Source organism: Sceloporus occidentalis, unplaced genomic scaffold, assembly GCF_023333645.1.
Source record: "Sceloporus occidentalis isolate IW3139 unplaced genomic scaffold, rSceOcc1.0.p SCAF_25, whole genome shotgun sequence".
NCBI lineage: Eukaryota > Metazoa > Chordata > Lepidosauria > Squamata > Phrynosomatidae > Sceloporus > Sceloporus occidentalis.
The window spans coordinates 14,003,399-14,027,731 of NW_028317005.1; the positions used below are offsets into that span (position 1 = coordinate 14,003,399).

The 24,333-nt window shown below is 39.6% G+C and overlaps 1 protein-coding gene and 1 pseudogene across 4 annotated transcripts; both read left to right on the top strand.

Annotated features, from left to right (window-relative positions):
* Window positions 1–2,974: 2,974 nt before the first annotated feature.
* Window positions 2,975–23,308, top strand: LOC149300430 (RNA-binding protein fxr1-A). Of its 4 annotated transcripts, XM_089485228.1 has the most exons (18): window positions 2,975–3,025; window positions 11,104–11,156; window positions 11,239–11,332; window positions 12,126–12,197; window positions 12,358–12,506; window positions 13,404–13,497; window positions 13,760–13,876; window positions 15,072–15,242; window positions 15,803–15,881; window positions 15,975–16,084; window positions 19,347–19,433; window positions 19,552–19,609; window positions 19,697–19,756; window positions 19,893–20,096; window positions 20,885–21,085; window positions 21,422–21,502; window positions 21,904–21,995; window positions 23,144–23,308. In XM_089485228.1, the coding sequence occupies exons 1-18, from the start codon at window positions 2,975–2,977 to the stop codon at window positions 23,306–23,308; spliced, it is 1,938 nt and encodes a 645-aa protein (XP_089341354.1). The 4 variants fall into 4 exon arrangements, with proteins under 4 accessions (XP_089341354.1, XP_089341351.1, XP_089341355.1 ...); XM_089485225.1 differs by having other exon boundaries at window positions 19,552–19,756; XM_089485229.1 differs by lacking the exon at window positions 21,422–21,502.
* LOC149300431 (U2 spliceosomal RNA) lies at window positions 14,014–14,132 on the top strand (annotated as a pseudogene).
* Window positions 23,309–24,333: the final 1,025 nt, after the last annotated feature.

Below are 24,333 nucleotides of genomic sequence, written 5' to 3' on the forward strand. Positions count from 1 at the left end.
CCACAAGTCACTAAGATATGGGAACAAGAGCTAGATATAAAAATTGACCAGGACAATTGGTATAGATCCGTATATGATGTTATGAAATCTATTCATTCGTTGTCATTGGCTGAAACTCAATTTAAAATATTAAATAGATGGTATTTGACACCATCAAGAATGCATAAAATGTATAGCAACTGTTCAGATATCTGTTGGAGATGTGGAATAGAGAGGGGGACCTTTCTTCATATTTGGTGGGACTGTGTGGGTGTGAAAAATCTATGGTCTAATATTTATAATTTAATCTTTGCTCTAACAGCAAAATCTATAGTTCGATCTCCTGTAACGGCTTTATTACATCTAATGTGGCCGAATTGTAGCAATAACGAAAAACAATTTTTTATTCACTGCTTTATAGCAGTGAAAATCACGATTGCCCGTTTATGGAAACAAAATACTTTAGCCTCATGGAATATGATTATTTCTCAATTGAATTATCAGATTAAAATGGAAAGACAGATATATAGATCTTATTTTATTTCTGAAACAAAAGCTAAGAAATGGGATGTTTGGTTAAAGAGGTTGGAAGAATATATGAAATAATGCCTGGGCTTGTTGACTAAGTAATTTTACCTATGATAACCGGAAACGATTATTGGTTTATGATTATTCGGGGTCCACATGGTCTTCATGATTCCCAAATGCAGCTAAGAGATTTATGTATTTATTCACTTAAATGTATTATATTATTTTATAATATTTGTATATTGTGTTTTTTTTTTTTTTTCTTTCCTGTTTTGTGCGTTTTGTATATTTGTGTATTCTTTTTAAATTGAAAAAATAACAAATAAAAAGTAGTGAAAAAAAAAAAAGAAATATGGGATATTCATACTGGGGAGAAAACAGGGGTAACAGCTGGAGATCAGGGGTTCAAATGAAATATGGAATATTCATACCGGGTGGAAAACAGGAGTAACAGCAGGAGATGAGGGGTTCAAATGAAATATGGGATATTCATACCTGTAAGAGAAGGCGATATGGCAGACATTAGTGATTGCCAGAGAAGTAGTTGGATGAAAGCATGAAGACCAGGGATGGATGCTTGGATAGTCCAGAGTAACTCTTAAATAGCCACTTATGATGAGGCCTCTTGGGGAGAGGCCACAGCAGCTACATTTCCAAGCAAGCTTGTTTCCACATGGGTAATATAGCTTTTGATCAACTCTTTATCTTTAATAAATGAAATGATCACTTAAAAGCTGCATTTTGTGTTTACCAATGTATTCTTTGTTTAAAGTTAAAAATAGTTGATCTAAAACAGTGAAAAGTGACAAGCAAAAACAGAAGAATTTGGGATGGCACAAATATATTTTTTAAAAGCATATATATATAATATATATATGTGCATAATATCCATCAAGGTCCAACAAACCATGGGTGCCGGCCAAGTCGCCATGACAACTAAAAACCACTTCCTGGCGCCCAGGGTTTTGTAAGGCTACCATCATGAATCCAGCACCCTATCCTTTCCCCTGCAGGAAAGCATAGAGTGCAGGATTCATGATGGCAGAGGAAAGGCAGCGGTGTGGCAGGTCTCCACCAGGTGTGGGAGTCTATGTGTGTTTATGTCTAGTGCAAGAGTCAGTGTGTTTATACTGTAGTGTCAGTGTGTATGTGTGTATATGTATAGTGCTAGAGTTAGAGTGGGTGTAAATGTTTAGTAGTCAGTGGGTCTACGGTATTGTAGCGCCAGATTCAGTGTGTATGTGTCCATATTGTTAGAGTGTGTAATTGTATACATGTATAGTGTTAGCTAGTGTGTGTGTACATGTGTATAATAGTGTGGTGCTAGAGTGTATGGTGGTTGTTACAGTATGGTATTAGCATGAGTGTGTATGTCAGCATATGGCACTAGAGTGTGTGTATTAGCGTATGGTGTAGCATGTATGTGTTACCATTTGTGAGCATAAGGTATTAGTGTGAAGATGTATTTTAGTGTATGGCAAGTCTTGGCAAACCCCAGGCACTAGAAAAATATAGATGATTGGGGAAGAAAAAAATGCTGGCTCCTAACTTTTTTGTCAACCCACGATGTACATTGCTATTATTACCTTTTACTTAGGCACCAACAAACACTTCATTAGTTGCGAACCCTGTCTGTGAGCTTTGCCATCTAGCCTTATGGTCCTTTATAGAAAGTTCCAAGCAGGAATGGTGGGCATTTGAGGTCCCCACTCGTTATCTTAAAATCTAAGGGAGTAGTATGAGTAATTGAAAAAGAAGAAAAAGACTTCAACATTGGAAGAAGCTCTTTTATAGCAGTAATTAGGGCAAAGTGGTTTCAGCATGGAAAAGAGGATGTATAAATAAAATAGAGGGGTGGGCTAGTGCTTGGCTTTACATAATGCGTACATTACATATGTGAATCTTACATACATGTTTCAGTACAACCACAATGCTTTTTAAACCCACCTACAGGGGGGGGCTGCTTCTCAAATGAATGAGGCTATCTAGTAGGGTAGTTCTATTTAGGGCTAACCTGCCATGGACCTATATTTAGAAAAACATGCCTTGTACTTAATGGGAAAAAGTCTCCGCCCACTTTGTCTTCTCAGATTTCACATCTCCTCCTTCTCTCGTCTCATCACCCCTCATTCACTAACATCCCCCAACCTTTGGCTTATCTCCCAGTTCACCTGACCTTTTTCAGCACCCAAAATTCTATTTTCTCCCCGACCCGCCATTATAAACCCCTTTATTCAAGCATCTAGACTTGATTTCCCTATCTTATGCTCCCCAGGGCCATTTGCCGATTATACTTCTTCGTTTTGCGTGTGGTAGAAGGCACACCTCGTTCCCTATTTCTTTCCTATTTGCCTTCCCTGTCCCTCCCCTTCCTCTCCGCCCCCGCCCATCATAGACTCCCTCCTCCCTACTCGGGTGACGCAGAAACTTTCTAGAAATCCTTCCCATCGGCCTTTGCGTTTCCAACATGGAGGACCTGACGGTGGAAGTGCGCGGCTCTAACGGAGCTTTCTACAAGGTAATAGGGCGGTTGAGGTAGCATGCGGTGGGGGGCGGGAACCTTGGGGGAGTAAAGCCGGAGGCTGCTGGTCCAGTACGGGGGATTTGTTGCCAGAGCCGTCTCGGCGAAGTGATTGGGCTGGACAGCAGGCCCGGGGGATGGCGGACGGTGGAGGCCGCGGCTTGGCTGGCAAATAGAGGGACATTATAGTGGGGTTGTTGGCTGTCTAATAGATGAACCCTAGGCCTGTTACTTACGAAATCGGTTTATGCACCATTATTATTTATTAGGCCCAAATCCAGATAATCAGGGTTATCGTTAGCGAACAAACGGATTGTTGGTATAGTTCTGATTTAGATAAGGTTGTGGAAATGGTTAATTGTTCGTGTTAAGGGACCAGAAAACGATGATAGCTCCTTAGGTTCAGGAAACAAACTCTTTGGGTCCCATAAGCCCTTATATGATAACGCTTCAGAATTAGAGGTGATATCACACGGGGTTTAACACACCAGCATCGTAACTAAAAGTAGCGAACTAGCTGATACATGTAGCCGTCATATAATATGCCTGTAAAGACAAACGTAGGAGGCATGTTAGGAGAGCTTGGATAAGATCCAGAGTTTGTATGCACCTCTATCTTCTCAGATCTCTGCTGTGAATCAGAGGATTTGTTCATGCCATAGGCAGGGCAGGCTCTGATATGTATTAATCACAATGATGGATTACTAAATGGACCCCCTACCTTATTTACTGCGTAGTTTAAAAGTCTTAATTTTCTTTTACATTAAGCCTGTAATATATCTGACTATTTTTATATTAAATATTGATTTAAATTTAATTTTCCTTCTATTTACCATCTACAGCTTTTGTATTGGTCATTTTCTGGATCTAATTCACGCAGCTGTTCTTCTTACATTTTGCTTATTCTCTGTCCTCAGTTGGGATGAAAGCTCACTAGGAGTTTTAGTAAAATGCTTTGCACAGCTCAAGCTTTAAAGTTATTGGGGATCAGTATGCTCTTAAACTTTCAAAATGTAATTTCCTGGCACCATAAGGCCACCTGGACAGCCATGTTTTCTGTGAAATTACTTGTAAACTCATAAGAAACGTTGTAGAGTTTGTAGTCTACCCCTTGTGTATTATTCTGCAGTCCCATGACATAACTTAATTTGTAATGATCACATTCAAACTTTCTGATCTGTAGTCCACACAAAAAGCAAATATCATCATCAAGAGCTTAGAGCTTGTCTTCCATATGAGAAGGCTGGCAGTCATTCTGATGCTTATAAGGAGAGATCTAATTTTAATTTGATGTGTTAAATGTTTCCAAAGCTAATTGACTAATCATCTAAATTTAAAGATTCGAACGCTAACATTTCAGAATTTGAAATCATATGAAGTGCTTTTTAAGGCGTTCCTCATTGTTAGAGGAAGAGCCGTATCTTCCTCTCTTGGGTCTTAATGCTGTCAGAGTTTTAGGGTTTCTTTCATGTGTGTGTGTGTGTGTGTGTGTATAATAAACAAAATCCCCAAACTGTGTAACCTTGAGTAAAAGAGTTGAATAATCCTCGCTCATTCAATGGTGAATTTTCTCAAACCAGAGTTGATCCACCATGGCTGCTTGGCTCAGGTATTTTATTCTAGAAGTAGCAATGCAAAGTATAACCTCAGGAAGCTGGAAGTTCTTGCAGTGGTACCCCTTCTAGGCAGTGAATACATATTTGCCATTTGTATGTCTAGAAAATTGCTAATCAGATCGATTTGCATTGTCTATTAATTCCCATAAAGCCATCCTATGCTCGGATTAAGAATAGACTACCCAGTGAATGTAACCAGAAAGTCACCTAAAGCATGTTAGGGTGGTGAGATTTTCTGTGCAAGTGTTCCAGCTGTCCTTGTCGCTCATCAATCTCGGGCGCGTTGTCAGCTATTTGAAATATGCTGGAGCCTTTCTATTTTTAACCAGGCTTTCCTTAGTGTGGTGATATATTTGGTGAGCTTGTGAATTAGTAACTTTCTTTTTAATACGTTAATGTGTTCTCACGTTGCGCTGTAACGACTGTTGCCTTAGTTTTTTATTTCATAATTTAATGTATATTTCCCTTATTTTGTGTGTTTTTAATGTGAGAAATTCTCTCCCATGCACAGAAATGGATACTACTGTTTTTCCCCTAGTTCTTTTACTTTGTGTTTATCAAGATTATAATCTTGACATTCTTCTGTAATTGTTTTCCTCAATGAATTCATGGACCTATGTGATTCCAAATATAAAACAAACCACCATGGTTTTCAATAAACGAAATAATATAGCGTATGACAACCTTAAATGAAAGGCAACTGTTTTTGCAGCTGAGGTTGTTGGGGAAAACAAGTGTTATAAGATATCAGACTTCATGAAGAATGGCCACAGGTGTAAGAAGCACATTTGCTGCTTGAAATACTATAGGTGCTTAGGTACAGCTGACAAAACAGTCGTTTTGGGAAACATACACCATTTGTTGGGTGTCTGCTTCAATGTATATGCCACATTTTAAACTGTATTGGCTAATACAGTGCAGCCATTTAAGTAAGCATGGGACAGGCATAAGTTAGATATAGGAAAAGGCCAGGGACTAAGGAAAGTATTCAGAGGTTGGTCAGACTGAATGGGCCGAATGGTTCTGATCTGCCATCACTTTCTATGTTATTTGAAACCGTTCATAAATTATACTCAATTATACTTATATGAAATTGATTGTTTTACATAGTGCCGCCATATTCCATAGAGCTGGATAATGGCTAGATAGGACATTACGGGTAGTATAAAACATAATGGTTTGACTTGGAAAAACAGGTGAGGAAGGCCATGCTCTTTGAGCTTATGATCTAGCGATGCCACAAACAAGCCAGAGTAAGAGAAATTCCACAGATCTCTTACTTTCCATTCAGATTTTATTTTACATTCAAATCAGGCGGATGTTTGTCAGTACCTATAAATGAAGTGATGCGTAATGTGGGTTAGCATTTTCTTTGAGTCAATGTTATCGAATGAATGAAGCAAAAGATATATATATATATATATATATATATCTATCTCTGCTCAAAATAATAAAGGGAACACTTAAGATTACACATCCTAGATATGAATGAACTAATCGTATGACATACTTCCATCTTTACATAGTTGAATGTGCTGACAACAAAATCACACAAAAATTCTCAATAGAAATCACATTTATCAACCCATGGAGGTCTGGATATGGAGTCACACTCAAAATCAAAATGGGAAAACCACACTACAGGCTGATCCAACGTTGATGTAATGCCCTTAAAACAAGTCACAATGAGGCTCAGTAGTGTGTGTGTGTGTGTGTGTGGCCTCCACGTGCCCGTATGACCTCCCTGCAATGCCTGGGCATGCTCCTGATGAAGTTGCGGATGGTCTCCTGAGGGATGTCCTCCCAGACCTGGACTAAAGCATCTGCCAACTCCTGGACAGTCTGTGGTGCAATGTGGCTTTGGTGGATGGAGCGAAACATGATGTCCTAGATGTGCTCAATCGGATTCAGGTCTGGGGAACGGGCGGTCCAGTCCATAGCATCAATGCCTTCCTCTTGCAGGAACTGCTGACACACCCCAGCCGCATGAGGTCTAGCATTGTCTTGCACAAAGGCGGAGGTAGTGGTCCTGCTGCTGGGTTGTTGCCCTCCTACGGCCTTCTCCACGTCTCCTGATGTACTGGCCTGTCTCCTGGTAGCGCCTCCATGTTCTGGACACTACGCTGACAGACACAGCAAACCTTCTTGCCATATTGATGTGCCATCCTGGATGAGCTGCACTACCTGAGCCACTTGTGTGGGTTGTAGACTCCGTCTCATGCTACCACTAGAGTGAAAGCCCCGCCACCGTTCAAAAGTGACCAAAACATCAGCCAGGAAGCATAGGAACTGAGAAGTGGTCTGTGGTCACCACCTGCAGAACCACTCCTTTTATTGGGGGTGTCTTGCTAATTGCCTATAATTTCCACCTGTTGTCTGTTCCATTTGCACAACAGCATGTGAAATGGATTGTCCATCAGTGTTGCTTCCTGAGTGGACAGTGTGATTTCACAGATGTGTGATTGACTTCGAGTTACATTGTGTTTAAGTGTTCCCTTTATTTTTTTGAGCAGTGTATATTACACTAGGGCTGCAACAACTAATCGATAAAATCGATGATAATCGATAATGAAATTCGTTGGCAACGAATTTCATTATCGATTAGTTGAATCGATTTTTATCGATTATAAAATGAGGGTTTTTTCAGAGCTCTGAAAAATACCCCTCGTGTTATAATCCGTTAGTGTGACTCACAGGAGTCACAGCAGCAGTTGCTACTTACAGTTCCTCCCTGCAGTCACTGCCGATTGGCCCGCCCACTTCCTTTTTCCAGTCTCTCCCTGCAATCGCTGCTGGAGAAAGAAAGGGGCGGGGCCAATCGGCAGTGGCTGGAGGGAGAAAGGGGCGGAGCCAAACGGCTGATTGGCTCCGCCCATTTCTTTAGCATCGCCATGATGCTGAGTATAAAATTAATATTTGGGCTGCTGAAAGTTAGGGGAGGTGGGTGTTAATTTAGGGGCAGTTATAGTTAATTGGGTGTTTAGGGTTAACTTAGGGGCAGTTATAGTTAATGGGGTGTTTAGGGTTAATTTAGGGGCAGTGGTGATTGATGGGGTGTTTAGGGTTAATTTAGGGGCAGTTGTGGTTGATGGGGTGTTTAGGGTTAATTTAGGGGCAGTCATAGTTAATGGGTTAATTTAAGGGCAGTTGTGGTTGATGGGGTCTTCAGGGTTAATTTAGGGGCAGTTGTGGTTAATGGGGTCTTCTCTTCAGGGTTAATTTAATGCTGAGGACTGAGGGTTAATTTCATTAATTTAATAAGGTTAACTTAAGGTGCAGTTAGAGGTAAAGGGGGGCAAACTGAGGGGAATCTAAATCCTGGGGGCAGTGAAGATTAATCCTGTATTTATTTATAAAAGTATTGTGTCTGTGAACGAGTCTGCAAATCCTATGAGGGCACTATGGCATATCAGGGGGTTATACGGCATACCTGTGGAGGACGGAGTGACATATCTGGGGGTATAAGGCATATAGGGTATATAAGGCATATGTGGGGAGGGCAGTGTGGCATGTCGGGGAGGGCAGTGTGGCAAGCCTGGGCTCAAATATGCATAACTGGGGGGCGGGTTGGGGAAATAAACAAGAAAAAAATTTTATTCTGCCGTTTGTTTTTAACATCCTATGTTAATTTATTAAATTTAAAATAAATGAAAAATTTAATTTTTTTTATCCGATCGATTAATTGAAAAAATAATCGGCCAACTAATCAATTATGAAAATAATCGTTAGTTGCAGCCCTATATTACACACACACACACATACATAGCCTTTCTCTTTTCCCTGGTAGTTTTGCAGTAGAGCACTATAATTATATATATATATATATATATATATATATATATATATATATATATATATATTGGATTTTTTATTAGAAACACGTTTTGTGGAACAGTGAGAATAGCTCACTTTCTGTTTGGATATTGTGAAACTATATTATCGCTTTATTCCTTTTTTGAACTTTTAGGTAATGCATATGTTTTATACAGTTTTATAAAAGAACCCAAAACCGCAATTTCTTGTAATTAGTATGTTTGCTCTCCCCATGGTTTTACAGTGACCCCCCCCCCAAAAAAAAACCAAAAAAAACATTACTAATCCCCTATTGTTATTGCCACTCATTGGTGGCAATTTATCATTGCAACTACCTGGAATTTACATGCCGGAGATTTGTGTTGTGGCAGTAATGTTTTACTTAAGACTTGTACCTGTACAAATACATCTGAATTTAGACGGCTCACATTTCATACCTTTCCACTGGATTCCATTGATTAAAAAGGGGCATGTTTGCCTTCAGTTTGACTTCAGCCTCCAGAAAACTGCAGCATCTGTTGACAAATGTTGATCCCTTTTTTAAATTATATTTATAAGGCTCGTGTTTGTATCACTGTACAAATAATTCAAGCAGCATAGTTTTTAGACCATTAAGGAGTGTAGTGTTGTGAAGACTGGCACCCATTCCCTTTAAGGTGTTCTTGAATGAAAAGGTCAGAGAAAAACTCACCTTGTTTAGGTTCATGAGATATGCATACAGTGGTCTGCTTCCACTGGAATGGATAATTTAGATGATAATGTGAGACGCAGCTCTCCCTCAAGTAAAATAGCTTGATAATGTGTTTTGATGCTTTGTGGGACATTTTGCTTAGCTATTCTACCATTCAACGTTTCCTTGTTTCTTGAACGTAAAGCCATTAAATAACGCCAGAAATGCAGGGTAAACATTGTTAATTTTGTAAATGACTGAGATATCTTCATAGCCGTACAGTTTCCTTTTATCACTCCTGTGTTCCATTGGCATGATGTGTTGGCTGATCAAACTTTAAGTTCAAAATGCTAATTGATCATTAGAAAACGCTTTTGCAGTTATGTTAGCGCAGCTTGAAATTTCCTTATTTTCCATAAAAAAAGGCTGTGATCCCAAACTTTTGTGCGGTGGTGTAATGTAAGAAGTTCTGTTATGAGAACAAATATTGTCTGTCCCTTTAAATATATGTGGCCAGCATATAGTGTTAGTCGGTGTATAGTGTTAGCATATGTGTACGTGAGCAAAGAATGTTAGCAGGTGTTTTACTGTAAGGTGTTTGAGCATAAGATTTCAGCATGTCTGCTGCTGTATGGTGTTAATGTGTGTAAATGTATGTTAGTGTATGTCAAGGCTCGACAAACCCCGGGCGAAAATAAAAACAAGATTGGAGAAGAAAAAAAATCTGGTTCCTAGATCCAAACCACATTTGTTGACCCCTGTGTTATCCTCTAATGTGGGTGCAAAAAGGCACTTGGCAATCAGACCATTACACCCTTAAGTCTTAAATTTTATATAGACAAAATATATAAATAATTTCAGTGTTCACCAACTTATTCTGGAACCTAACCTAAGAAGACATGACTGGGTGTAGTTGACAATGCAGTGCTTCATGTACACTGGGAGCTCTTCTATTTTTGTAAAAGTAAATTGTGGTTCCATTCACGTTTAACTTAGTTGTGTTTGTCTTGTTTGCTGTAACATTAGATTTAAGTTTAAGCTGTAACAAAATCAATCTCGTCGGGTCATCAGCGGCTGGCTTGATGTAAACATAGTGCTTTGTGTTGTCTGACGGCAGTTTCTGTGCTAATTTATCCATGACAATGGCTTCTGCCATAAGCTTTATGCAAACTGGTTATAAAAAAAAAAACATCAACTCAAGCCATTTAAAAACCAATGACAAGTGGAGAGCTTTTATTAGGTTAATTAGATCCATTTATTAGTCATTTACTATGAATTACAGGGGTATGTACAAGACTCACAAATTAGATTTCTTTCAGGCCCTTTATATCGTTTTTTTGGTAAATATATCTATGGTTCTGCTCTGCTTCGTAATGCTATGAGATAACTTCATCATTCTACTCTTTGAAGAGTTGGCAGTACAGTTTGCTGGAAAGTTGCAGTTTCAATTTACTTTATTGTACATTAAAAGTATTGTGTAATATCCTATGCAGACCTACCAATGACTAATGCATATTAAAGTACTATGTAAGTACTTTTATATGCATTATTTGACCTATAGGGGGAAAAGGGCTCTTGTTTAGAAGAAGCTGCAGCACACTGTCCCTTCCGTGGTGCTATTTTTGCACCACTTATGGTTATATGATGCAGGAAAATGCCCATACAGACCTTTGGGAGCCAGTGCTGGAGCTCCCTGGCGATGTGTATAGCACCCATGCACCTTGGCAAGTGGGTGAAGCCCATTCATTTGCAAGTGTGAGGACTAATTTCTAGGGCTGTCGCTTACATAGGTGAACGGGTAGCTCTGCAGCTGTTTGATATTGCTAAGATAGTATTTCCCTGCTTACATAGCTGGGGATCATGAGAGCTGCTAGCCCTGTCCTAACACAATTCCTGTTTCATTCTTGTAATTCTAAACTCTTCTTTGTCTTGGTTTTTCAACATTTTTCAAAACAATTTTTTTTTTCCCCTTTTAGGGATTCATCAAAGATGTCCATGAAGATTCGCTCACGGTTGTTTTTGAAAACAAGTACGTATTGCCTGGTATGTTATTTAATGTGGACTTTTAAAATTAAGCATTTACTGATTCACATTTTGTTCTTAATCATTAGCTGGCAGCCAGAACGTCAGGTACCATTCCATGAGGTCCGAATGCCCCCCTTACCTGACATAAAGAAGGAAATAACAGAGGGAGATGAAGTTGAAGTAAGTTATTGTATTTTTTTTTTCTTTTTCGTTTTTTCTTGTTTTAGAAAAGGAGGGATTTTTATAGTTTGTGGATTTTTTTTTTTGGTTTTTTTTTTTTAAAATATATATATATATATATATATATATATATATATATATATGTATATATATGTGTATATATGTGTATGTGTGTGTCATTGCGCTAGTTTTGAGCAGAGTGGTGACTTTTATGCACCATGCCCCTCAGCACTCAGCGACCCTGGTCTGACTTTACATGGTCTTCCGCTTCGTGGCTGCTGTTCTTAATCGCTTCCGCTTTCCAATAAAACCACTTAGTTGACTGTGGAATATCTGGCAGGGATCACAGTATCACCCTTGAATGTACGGCACTCTTCTGAACGACCCATTTTTTTCCACAAATGTTTGTAAATGCAGACTACATGGCTAGGTGCTTCATTTTATACACCTGTCACAATGGGTCTGATGGAAATGCCCAAATTCAGTATTTGAGAGAGGTGTGTCCCAATACTTTTGTCGATACTGTGTATATAATACATATGGTATTTTGTTCCTGACTCTCACAAGAGACTTTAATTCATCAGTCTATATTGTAGCAGAATGCGCTTTGTCTAGTAAAACCGTCTTGTAAAGCTCTATTTTTGCACATGATTGTCAGGTTACTTCAGTGAAGCTGTGTAACCTCTATGTAAAAACTGGTAAACGGCCATCAAATAAAATGCAGCATTTGAAAAGTGATATTTAATTTTTGATTGTCTAATAGTTCAAAATAACAAAATATTTTTCCTTCTAGGTGTACTCCAGAGCTAATGACCAAGAACCATGTGGTTGGTGGCTTGCAAAGGTCCGAATGATGAAAGGAGAGGTATGAAAACATTGAAATACAATTCAGTACAGCCTTGAATATGTAACAGTCCCCAACCATTTGCTGCAAACGTTTGCGTTGTAAACTTTGATGTTTAGGCTTTAATGCTATAAGTCTGTTTCTGGTACTGATTGTGTGCATTTATGATTTATTCCTTTAGTTTTATGTTATTGAGTATGCTGCTTGTGATGCTACATACAACGAAATAGTCACATTTGAGCGACTTCGACCTGTAAACCAGAATAAACCTGTAACAAAGAATTCTTTCTTTAAATGCACGGTGGATGTTCCCGAGGATTTAAGAGAAGCGTGAGTTGTTTTTTTTTTTTTAAAGAATTGTTCCAAAGATTTACACCATGTTTCATGTAGGTTTAATTTAGCATATAACTGTGTGCTATTTTAGCTAGCTGTGACATTTATTGAACGGTTCAGACCTATTTTTTTTTTTTTCTTTATATCTGTTCGACTCATCTTAAAGATTAAAAATTCACGATAACTTTATGCCTTTTCCATGCGTTGTATTAGCTTGAATCACTTCTGCTGGGAGACCGGTCCATTTATCTTCCGGTCTTTCAGTAAGATGATTGTTCAAATGTGTGTTTGTAACCGTATTACTTACCCTTGTTGATAAAGCAACTGATTAAAACTGGAAAAAGTTCTACTTTTAAATGTAGAAAGAAAAAGCTCATGCAGGCTGTATTGCTTTGCATACATTACATTATGATCCACACTTGTCTTCACTTACAAGCGGTGGTCTTTTTGGGGTCTCACCAGATGTTAACAAACATTTTGTTTTTACTGAATTTATCATCTTTTCACTCCCTCCCATTTTAGCGTCTTTGTGGAAATACCATAAACTGCCTTGTCTTTAATTACAATTATATGATGTGGCCTATCACACACATATAGAATTTGAAACCAAAAACTAGAATCTTTTCTAGAGCAGATTTTTATTCGCATCCCCCACATTGTTTTCCAAGGTGCCCAACCCTTTTCAAGGTATTAAAACAAAGCAATAAGGTACAATGAGACTCTAGGACCTATTTCTTATATTAAATATCCTTGACCAGTTATCCATTTCTAGACATTTTAGGATTGCAGATTTGCCCTTTATAGAAAATTTCATAAAATGAATAGCTGTCTAATTATCCTTCTACAATGTAGTTCCCTATTAACGCGATTTGTTTAACTTTTTCTTTTATGTAGGTGTGGGAGCGAAAATGTGCATAAAGAGTTCAAGAAGGCAGTAGGCGCGTGCAGAGTTTATTTTCACACAGAGTCTAATCAGTTAATGATATTGGTAAGGATATATAAGACTAATTTCTTAGGTTTGTCCTATTGCTTCTGCTCTGACACTTCCTACACTTTGAATGTCATTTTCTTGTGATCGCGTAGGTGAAGGAATAGTCGAAGTGAACTGCTTTGTCAACATCAGCCAGGACATAAAGCTGATATGATGCATATGTGACAATACATATACTTAAAAAAAACAAAATGTAATATCCCATGATTTATTAACTACAACCAATGCTAATTGATCTCTTTTCCACACCACTTTGTAGTCTGCAAGTGAAGCAACTGTGAAGAGAGTAAACATACTGAGCGACATGCACCTGCGCAGCATTCGAACTAAGCTAATGCTTATGTCAAGAAATGAAGAAGCCACCAAGCATTTAGAAGTGAGTTAAAATGTGTGCTAACATATTAGTGGTATCTAATGTTTGAATGAGTGCACAGACAAAAATAAAAGTTGGGTAGATCTCGGGAGGTTTATTTACCTTGACCTGAGATGACCAGCATTTTAAAAAATTAATATTGTGTTTCTTGGCTTTTTGACTAAGATGAAGTGTAGTATCTTATCAGTTTAATATTTCATATGTCCCCTATCTCGGGACCATATATTACCGTATATTCCGGCGTATAAGACGACCCCCAACTTTTCCAGTTCAAATATAGTTTGGGCTATACTCGCCGTATAAGACTACCCCTCTACCCAGTATACAACAACCAGCCGATCACAGCAAGCGATGTACCTTACCGGTGATATATATATATATATATATATATATATATATATATATATATATATATATATATATATATATATATATATCATACACACACACACACACACACCTCTCTCTCTACACATACGCCTGTCCATACATACATTTATACACTGCCCTCAACACACACACACACACACACTGACCATCTCACACCAACATACATACACTACACTCAGACCCCTTTCTCCCCATCTCTCACCTTTCTCATATTCTTTCTTCCATCCAGTTGTGGGAGCGCGAGGTCTGTCATTTCAGACCTCTGCTTTACTGCTCCCTCATCACTACGCGCCGGGACATGACGTCATCCCCCGCGCTCGGCATAAATAGCCGGCGCGTAGTGATGAGGGAGCAGGGAAGCCGAGGTCTGAAGTGCCAGACCTCGAGCTCCCTAATGTTGGGCTAGTTAGAGGGAGGTCTGATCTCCCCAACCAGCCCTGCTCATCGGGCGCCCGCTGATCAGGGCTAGTTGGGGAGATCACGATCTTGCACCTACCTCGGCGCGGCCCTGAAGACCGGCCCAGGGAGGGCGGCTTCTCTTCTCGCCCCTCCCCTAGAGATTCGTGGCTTCGTGGGAATCTCTGGCTTGGTAAGTACCCGGTACTTGGTTAGTACCTGGCGTATAAGACGACCCCCGACTTTTAAGAAGATTTTCTGGGGTTAAAAAGTCGTCTTATACGGTAAATGTAATTTTTGGAACTGGGAGAGGGAAGAAGAGCTTCCTGTGTCCACTGCAAGCATTGACCTGATTTTGCAGTATCTCCAGGACCGGTGCAGAAAAAATGATTGCAAATGTTTTTCCACACAGTGTACAAAGCAGCTTGCAGCAGCATTTCATGAGGAATTCATCGTTCGAGAGGATTTAATGGGCCTGGCCATAGGGACTCATGGAAGTAACATTCAGCAAGCCAGAAAAGTTCCTGGTATTACAGCTATTGAGCTGGATGAAGACAGTGGAACGTTTCGAATCTACGGCGAAGTGAGTTTTTATATGAAGCTTATTTTACTACCAAAAAAAATGTCAGCGTGGATTACATTTGCCGATCACTTTGAAAACAATGCATTTTTGTACATACATGTACGGGCTTTGTCATTAAGGGGTTAAAAGCATACCAGGGCGTTTTAAGGATAGGCTGACACATTTGAAGCACTTTCCCCATGGACAGTGTTCTAAGTTATCACTAACATTTTAGCAGGTGGGGCAACCCAACTCCCGAGATTTATGCCAAGCAGCACAAGCTTTATAAACTTCCCTATGCCCTGTGTCATGGAGATGATCATTTTGCTCCTGGATGCAGTCTCGTACTGCCTGCTGTTAAAAAGTTCCCTTTTTAGTGCACTCCCGGAGCATTGCAGACTCTTTTGGAAGACCCCAATAATGTATGTTTGAAAGCTACTGTACCGCTTTTGATGAAGCTTGCTGAGTTATAACTTGATGAAAACGAACTTTAAATTTTTATTTTTACAAAGGTTTTTTTTTCCTGTTTTCTAATGGCAATATCAAATATTTAACATAAGCAACTTTTCTTCCTTTTACAGAGTGCTGAGGCAGTTAAGAAAGCCAGGAGTTACTTAGAATTTGTCGAAGATTTCATTCAAGTCCCCAGAAACCTAGTTGGTAAGATTTCTCTGGTGGTTACTAGCTTGCTCAAACTATGAAACCATGTGGTGTTCCAATTTACTAATTATGGTATTTGCTTTGAATCTTCAGGAAAAGTCATTGGTAAAAACGGAAAAGTAATTCAAGAAATAGTGGATAAGTCTGGAGTGGTTAGGGTGCGGATTGAAGGAGACAATGAAACAAAGTTACCCAGAGAAGATGTAAGTATTTGCCTCCTTAATAGATTAGCGACATGATTTGGTGTATACAGTTCTGTCTACCTTTTTATAGAATGCTTTTCTATAAACATTTATGTTGAAGCTTTTGATTAAGTACATTGTTCTAGAAGTATTTATGTAGCGAAAGCTATAGATCTGAATTCTAAAGTAGTACCTGATGAGCTACAGCTCAATCTAAAGGCTTCCTGTGAATTATGTTCAGTTTACATTTGGCTGCTACTTATTATATATGATGTGCATCATCATGTTGGAGAAGGGACTGTAACAGTTCCAGAGTTTGTGTGGTTCTTTGACCAATGAATGCTTCTAGTTGGACATTAGTGCAATAAATGCAGTTGAAAGCAAATGTTTTTTCAAAGCACATTTTGCATGAATTGTGTAAATGGTGGTAGTATGTCTAGATTACTGGTGGTGCTTTTTGAGCATACGATTTGTTTACACCTTTTAATATGCATTCACTAAACTGAGACTCGTAGTTGAGACAGCTTTCAAGGACCAACACAGTTGCCCTGTGTGATACATAGTGGGTTATATGGGTTGAATTGTAGATATCGCCTGTAGAGCTTGAAGTCTCCCTATTTAAATGGTACATTGTGCAGGGCCACCATATCGGTTCTGCTGAAGGCTGATTAGTAATAGGTTAGTATTGAAATGTTGACTTTACGTTTAATTTTCAACTGTGAATGTATTTAAATTAGGGCTGAAACAACGAATCGATAAAATCGATAATCGATAACGGAAATCGTTGTCGACGATTTCCGTTATCGATTAATCGAGTGATCGATTCGTTGTTGGAGCACTCGGCTCCTTTTACTTACCTCCGCGACATTCCTCGCTTCCGCTACACGCGCTGCACTCTCCGCCTTCTTCTAGTTGCGTGTGGCTCCGTTCGCACAGAGCGGTTCGCTCTGTGCGAGTGGCTCCGTTCGCACAGAGCGAACCGCTCTGTGGGAACGGAGCCACTCGCACAGAGCGATTCGTGGGGGTGGGGTTTCAGGGGATGCAGGGCAGAGTGGGGGTGGGGGGGCAGGCCAGGGGGTGGGGATGCAGGGCCGGAGACTGGGTGCAGGGCAGAGTGGGGGTGCAGGGCAGAGGTGGAGACTGGGTGCAAAGTGCCAGGGCCGGGTGCAAAGTGCCGGGTGCAAAGTGCCGGGTGCAAAGTGCCAGGGCTGGGTGCAAAGTGCCAGGGCTGGGTGCAAAGTGCCAGGGCTGGGTGCAAAGTGCCAGGGCTGGGTGCAAAGTGCCAGGGCTGGGGCAAAGTGCCGGGTGCAAAGTGCCGGGTGCAAAGTGCCGGGTGCAAAGTGCCGGGTGCAAAGTGCCGGGTGCAAAGTGCCGGGTGCAAAGTGCCGGGTGCAAAGTGCCGGGTGCAAAGTTTCTTGAACAGTAATATAGGGCTGCAACAACTAATCGATAAAATCGATAATGAAATTCGTTGGCAACGAATTTCATTATCGATTAGTTGAATCCCCCTGAAAAATCCCCCTCATTATATAATCCGTTTAGTCTGACTCACCGTCTCACAGCAGCAGCTCCTACTTACTCCCCCTCCCTGTAATCACTGTGACAACTGGCCCCGCCCCTTCCTTCTCCCAGAAGGCCAGAACCACATGGCTGTGACACTCATCTAACTGTAAGTATATGTATATGTATATATATATATATATATATATATATAATTTGGGCTACTGAAAGTTAGGGGAGGTGGGGGTTAATTTAGGGGCAGTTATGGTTAGTGGGGTGTTTAGGGTTAATTTAGGGGCAGTTATGGTTAATGGGGTGTTTAGGGTTAATTTAGGAGCAGCTGTGGTTAATTGGGTGTTTGGGGTTAATTTGAGGCAGTTGTGGTGGTTAATGGTGTGTTTAGGGTTAATTTAGGGGATGCTGTGGTTGATGGGGTCTTTAGCGTTAATTTAGGGGATGCTGTGGTTAAGGGGGTGTTAAGGGTTAATTTAGGGGCAGTTATGGTTAATGGGGAGTTTAGGGTTAATTTAGGGGAATCTAAATCCTGGGGGCAGTGAAGTGACATATCTGGGGGTATAAGGCATATACAGTATATAAGGCATATGTGGGCAGGGCAGTGTGGCATGTCTGGGGAGGACGGAGTGGTGTATCAGGGTGTATAAGGCATATCTGGGGGTAGAGTGGCATATCTGGGGGTAGAGAAGTGGCATGTCTGGGAGGCAGGGTGGCATGTCTGGGGAGGATGGAGTGGGGATATAAGGCGTATCAGGCACAGTGGCAGATGTGGGAGGCATTGTGGAGTGGCAGATGTGGGAGGCATTGTGGAGTGGCAGATGTGGGAGGCAGCATGGCGTGGCATATGTGGGGAGGGCAGGGTGGCATGTCTGGGGAGGATGGAGTGGTGTTTCAGGGGGTATAAGGCGTATCAGGCACAGTGGCATGTGGGGGGTAGAGTGGAGTGGCAGATGTGGGAGGCAGCGTGGTGTGGTATATGTGGGAGGCAGCGTGGAGTGCTGTGGTAGGCAGCGTGGCTTATGTGGGGGGGCAGCATGGCATGTCTGGGAGGCAGCGTAGCAAGCCTGGGCTCAAATGTGCATATATTGGGGGGGCTGGTTGGGAAATAAAGACAAGAAATGTATTATCAAAGTTTTTTTTATTCTGCTGTTTTGTATTTAACATCATTTGTTTAGTAAATTATTTTAAATAAATGAAAAATTTACATTTTTTTATCCGATTAATCGATTAATCGAAAAAATAATCGGCCAACTAATCGATTATTAAAATAATCGTTAGTTGCAGCCCTACAGTAATAGTCCACCTCTTTTCAGAATGTTTGGGGTTATTTTGTTTCATAAATATTGTGTTTGGGTTTTTGTACTTTGAAAATATTGTTTTTTTATTACATCATAACAAAATAAGAATGTTAATGTAAATTTTAAGTTGTTTTTTAACATCCAGTTCATTAAATTATTTTAAATAAACAAAAAATTTGCATATTGTTTTTTTTTATCCGATTAATCGAAAAAATAATCAATATGCAAATTAAAATTAAAATCGTTAGTTGCAGCCCTAATTTAAATAGCTTAGTCTCTCAATCCTGAGTAAATACTATGGTCTCAATACTGATTACTTTGCAGCAGGAATATGCTATGACCTGGAAGTTATGGATCATAAAATATCAAAAGTATTTCAGATGAGTTTTTACATTGTAAGACCCATTTTACCTGGTAGAATGTTAATTGGGTCTGTTTGATTTGCTAATCGGAAGGTTATGTCCACACAGGGTATGGTTCCTTTTGTCTTTGTGGGCACCAAGGAAAGCATTGGTAATGTCCAGGTTCTTCTAGAGTACCACATTGCCTACCTAAAAGTAAGTAACAAACCATGTCCTGTCCTGTCTACCCCTCCAAAAGTTGGTGGTAAGAATGAAATTGGTGATTGTGGTAATCATGCAATTAGAATATTTTTTCCCCCCTTCCGTAAAACAGGAGGTAGAACAACTTAGAATGGAAAGACTTCAGATTGATGAACAACTTCGTCAAATTGGCATGGGGTTCAGACCATCTTCAAGCCGTGGAACAGAGAAAGAGAAAGGTTATGCAACTGATGAAAGCACAGCTTCATCTGTCCGAGGAAGCAGATCATACAGTGGGAGAGGCCGGGGCAGACGGCCAAATTATACATCTGGGTATGGTAAGTGTCACTACCTCTTATTTATGGGTGTTATTTATTACATGCTTTTTTTTTTTCTGTGTGCACATAAGATGACTAAACAGGAATTGATATTCATCAAACTTGGTTCTTGTTACCTTTACTTTTTGTGTCCCAGGTACAAATTCTGAACTTTCAAATGCTTCGGAGACTGAATCTGAAAGGAAAGATGAGCTTAGCGACTGGTCCCTGGCTGGTGAAGATGATCGTGAAAACCGTCAGCAGAGGGATAGCAGAAGACGTCCTGTTGGAAGAGGACGTAGCGGATCTGCCGGCCGAGGTCGGGGAGGATCCAGAGGTGGCAAGTCTTCAATCAGCTCTGGTAAAAAAAACAAAAAAAAAACACATTTGTGCACATACTAAAACAATGAAAGTAGGCCTGGTCTCTAAGGGGGAGAAGGTATCCCAGTCCCTTCCAATAAAGGGGTTAACCCAGCAGGAATCTCAGGCTTGCTGACGTCTATAGAGTAAGAGTAGTGAATGCAGAGAATGTCACCAAAAATTTAGTAATGGTGATGAAAAACTAAATGTTTCTTAAATTACTGCATACAGCACTGTATCTAGTGCTCAAAGAAAAATATTTTTTCATAGCATATCCCATTTAACGGCTATGAAATCGCTTTTCCCTGCAAAGTGCAAAAGGAAAGTCCTATTTCAAAGGATAAGAAATCCCAAGGTGACAAGGTTGGGTCTAAAACTGGAGGATCAGACAAAAATGTTAAATAACAGCATCAACTTTACAAAAAAGTGGAGCAGTATTGAAAGGCCTAAAACTATTAGAAAGCTTTACTTAGGTGTTAATTTCTGGCTCATTTTTAGATTACTTTTTGTTTTACAGTAAACATTTTTTACGTACATGTGTATGGGAGATCGCATTTAAGGCCAATCATTTCAGGTCATTTTACCATAAAGGTAATAAAAGACTCCGGTGCAGTTAAAATGTTTATTACAAAAAAGTTTTTAGCTTCCCTAGCGGCTTGCATAAGTATGAGTTAATAGTCTTATGTTGGTGATTTATATACCATAACCTGTGTATACTTTGAGAAACCAGTGTGAAAAAAAAGTGTATAGTGTTATTTACTGTTTTGTTCTTGCTTTCTTTCTCCTCAGTGCTTAAGGATCCAGACAGTAACCCTTACAGTTTACTTGATAACACAGAATCTGATCAGACAGTCGATACTGATGCAAGCGAGTCCCACCACAGTACTAACCGCCGCAGGCGATCACGCAGGAGGAGAACTGATGAAGATGCTTCTCTAATGGATGGAATGACAGAATCTGACAATGCGTCCGTTAACGAGAATGGCTTAGGTATTTCAGGTTGTCTCCTCCCCCAGCATTTAGCATTTAATGCAAATCCCAAATATTACGTTGTTACAAATGTTTTGCCATAAAGATACGGAAAAGTCCTTTCATTTTCCCCAAAATATGCTCTGCTGTATTTTCTGCCTGCTTTTGGAAAATAGATTTGAAATTGCTTTCAAAGGAGAGGGTTTGCATACTGAGTGCCGCAGGTGATATCTTTTCATTTATCAGCTAAAGTCAGAAACGTTCATCTGTGTTATCGGCTGCTGTCGTTTTATGCAAATATGTAAACTTGTATTTCTCTCAGAGTAGTTAAGCTTTTGATGCACTTTACTGTTGCAGATGATAGTGAACAAAAACCCCAGCGACGCAATCGTAGCCGCAGGCGTCGCTTCAGGGGTCAGGCAGAAGATAGACAGCCAGGTAACGGAAGTGGGTGGAGCTACTCGCAATATACTAAAATATGCATGGTAGTGCGCCGCTTTGATTTACAGACTGTGCATTTAAACGCTTTTGTGAAAGGTTGGAATGTATAATGTGACTTTTTACCTGGTTACTAAAATATTTATAATCACTGAGATAAATGGAGTGAAAAAATGTGCTGCTTATTTGTAACACTGATTTGGTTTAGTGTGACTACATACTAATTTGACTAGCGACAGAAGGGAAGGGAGTTTATTTGATTGTGGTTTCAATCATTTTCTACCTGGTTTGTTCATGTATGTCTTACTTTTCAATCATTTCTCAGAAAACTGAAATTTGCTTGAGTGTACACACTTGTGTTTTGTGTTTGTAATCTAAAATAGAATCCTTTTCCATAACAGTTACAGTGGCAGACTACATCTCAAGAGCGGAATCTCAGAGCCGGCAGAGAAACCTACCTAAAGAAACCCAGGCTAAAGGTAAAAAAGAAAAGGTGAGTTCTTTTACAACTCAACATGGCTATCCTCAACAGATTAACAAGTTACAACAAATGACGTGCCTGGCAATCTGAGATTGCTTTCTTCGCTTAAACAGTGTTGCTGTAATACCACCAATGTAGAAGCAATCGGCAACACCGAAATTTACTGCAGGGGCCTCGTACTATATGGCGGCAGAGGCCGGATTTAAGAGATTAGGATGCGATAGTTTATCGCCTCCTAAACAGTGTCACTCAAACTCCTCAGTAGCAAGGCATGCAATGACACCGAAAACCCACCCCAGGATGCACTGTGGCCGCTTCGGACAGTGGTCTCAATTGCCACTGCGAGAGATATTGCCTCTCGCAAAATGGCGGCGCCAATTAAAAATTAAGAGTGCATTACTGCATTCAACCATGCAATTTAGTGGGGCCCAGCTTTCTTATCACAATGCGATTAGAAAACCATCTAACAATTATGCAGTGATTTCACATCAAGGGGACCATCCAGTTACAATAAAATGTAAAAAAAAAAGTCTAAAAATGTAGGTATGATAAAAAAAAAAGGGTATCTGGAGAAAGCCCTTGTTTGGGGGGCGGGGGCGACAATATATAACTTGCGTGGGTACACTAAACGAGAGAGGAAAATTACAGCTAAACACGAGCACCGCAAAAATGTTAATGGCCTTGGTCACAAGGGTACAGAAATAAACCAGCCTGGTCCTTAAGGGGTTAAAATATTCTACTTCTTGCTAAGAATTTAGCTTGGCATTGCTTATATGCATAACTTACAATATGCTTTTACAAATGAGATTCTCTTACAAATCAGTCCTTGTTAGCTTTTTCTTATTAACCCTGACTAATACATTTGGTTATATAGGACTGAACACTTTGGTCTAATAAATTTGCATTCTTTATACTTCCGCAATGTGTACTTCTGTATGTAGTACTTTGTGCTACCAGAATGTATCATACTATCTCCCATGATGTGGAGTTGTGGTTACGTGAATGGGTTGAACAGTTTTCCGAGCTGCCTCAACTTCTGTTGAAGTTGTGTGACTATTTCTATGCTCTGCAGCTGTGAGACAGTTAGGGTGGGGGATTACATTTTCACTTACAGTATACAATTTACTTAAACTACATGGCTCTTTGTTTCTGTATTTCAGGTGAAGGATGTCATTGAAGAACATGGTTCAGAAAAGGTCATAAATGGCCCGAGAAGTTCCTCTCGTGAAACAATTTCAAAGTCACAGTCCACAGCCCCAGAAAGAAACTCTGAAAGCTGTCAAGATGGAAGTAACCAAGAAGCCATACTGAATGGGGTGTCCTAAAAGGAAGTTCCTAGTTTACAGTTCCTTTACATTACATTTTACAATAGTGCTTGTACAAGCTTGCCAAAGATAGATTAAGGATCGCCAGTCTTTACACCACACTTTCAGTTCCTCCATTTGGAATAAAGAAAGGGGAGGGATCCTGACACGTTAAACATAAGTTGATACCTACTGTGTTCTAAAAACATCATCAGATGTGCCTTGAGATAGTATACAAAACATTAAAACAAAAAAGAAAAAAAAAAGAAAATGTGCTGGCTATAGGATTTCTTTTTCTTTGTTTCAATTATGGCATTGATGGGGGGGGGTGGGAGGAATCCTGCATTATATTCATTCTAAAAGCATTAGCTGCTTTTGTTACATTTTTAATAATATGCAACCACTTCTGCACAAGAGGAAAACAAAAAAAAAAAATGCAGTCTGAAGTATTTTGCACTGAATTGTAGCTTCTCCATTGATTGGGTCTGGAAACTGGTCATTTTAATACGTGTTTTTTTTTTGTTTTTTTTTTCCTTTTATGAAAAAAATGTATGGATGAAACTGCAGACCACTGGAACACACCCACAAATATTAATCTGCAGTGATATTGGCAGTGACTGTTCTGCATTGGAGCTTTGTTTGGTTTATTTATTAAACTGTACAGTATTTAAAAATCAAACTTAGCTATGAACACTAAATCGAACATAGTGTCCACAAAAGACATAATCCTAACTACTGAAAGATCAATTTCCAGAATGTTTATTCTGTATAAACTGCATATGTTAGTCCTTAGTATGGTATTTTTTATTTTTGTTTTGGTTGTTTGATGTGCAATATGTTTTTTTTTTTTTTTTTGTATGCAGGTAGTTAAAAACAAAAAAAATCAAAATAGAAAAAAGCAAACAAAAATAAAGTTTGATCTTCCATCTTTGATTATCAGCCTAGTTTCATGGGGGAGGTATGAAAGCTATTAACACCTCCATTGTTTATGCCTCCAACAGTGGAGAGGTGAACGTGTGAACATATGTAAATGAAAGGTAATTCAC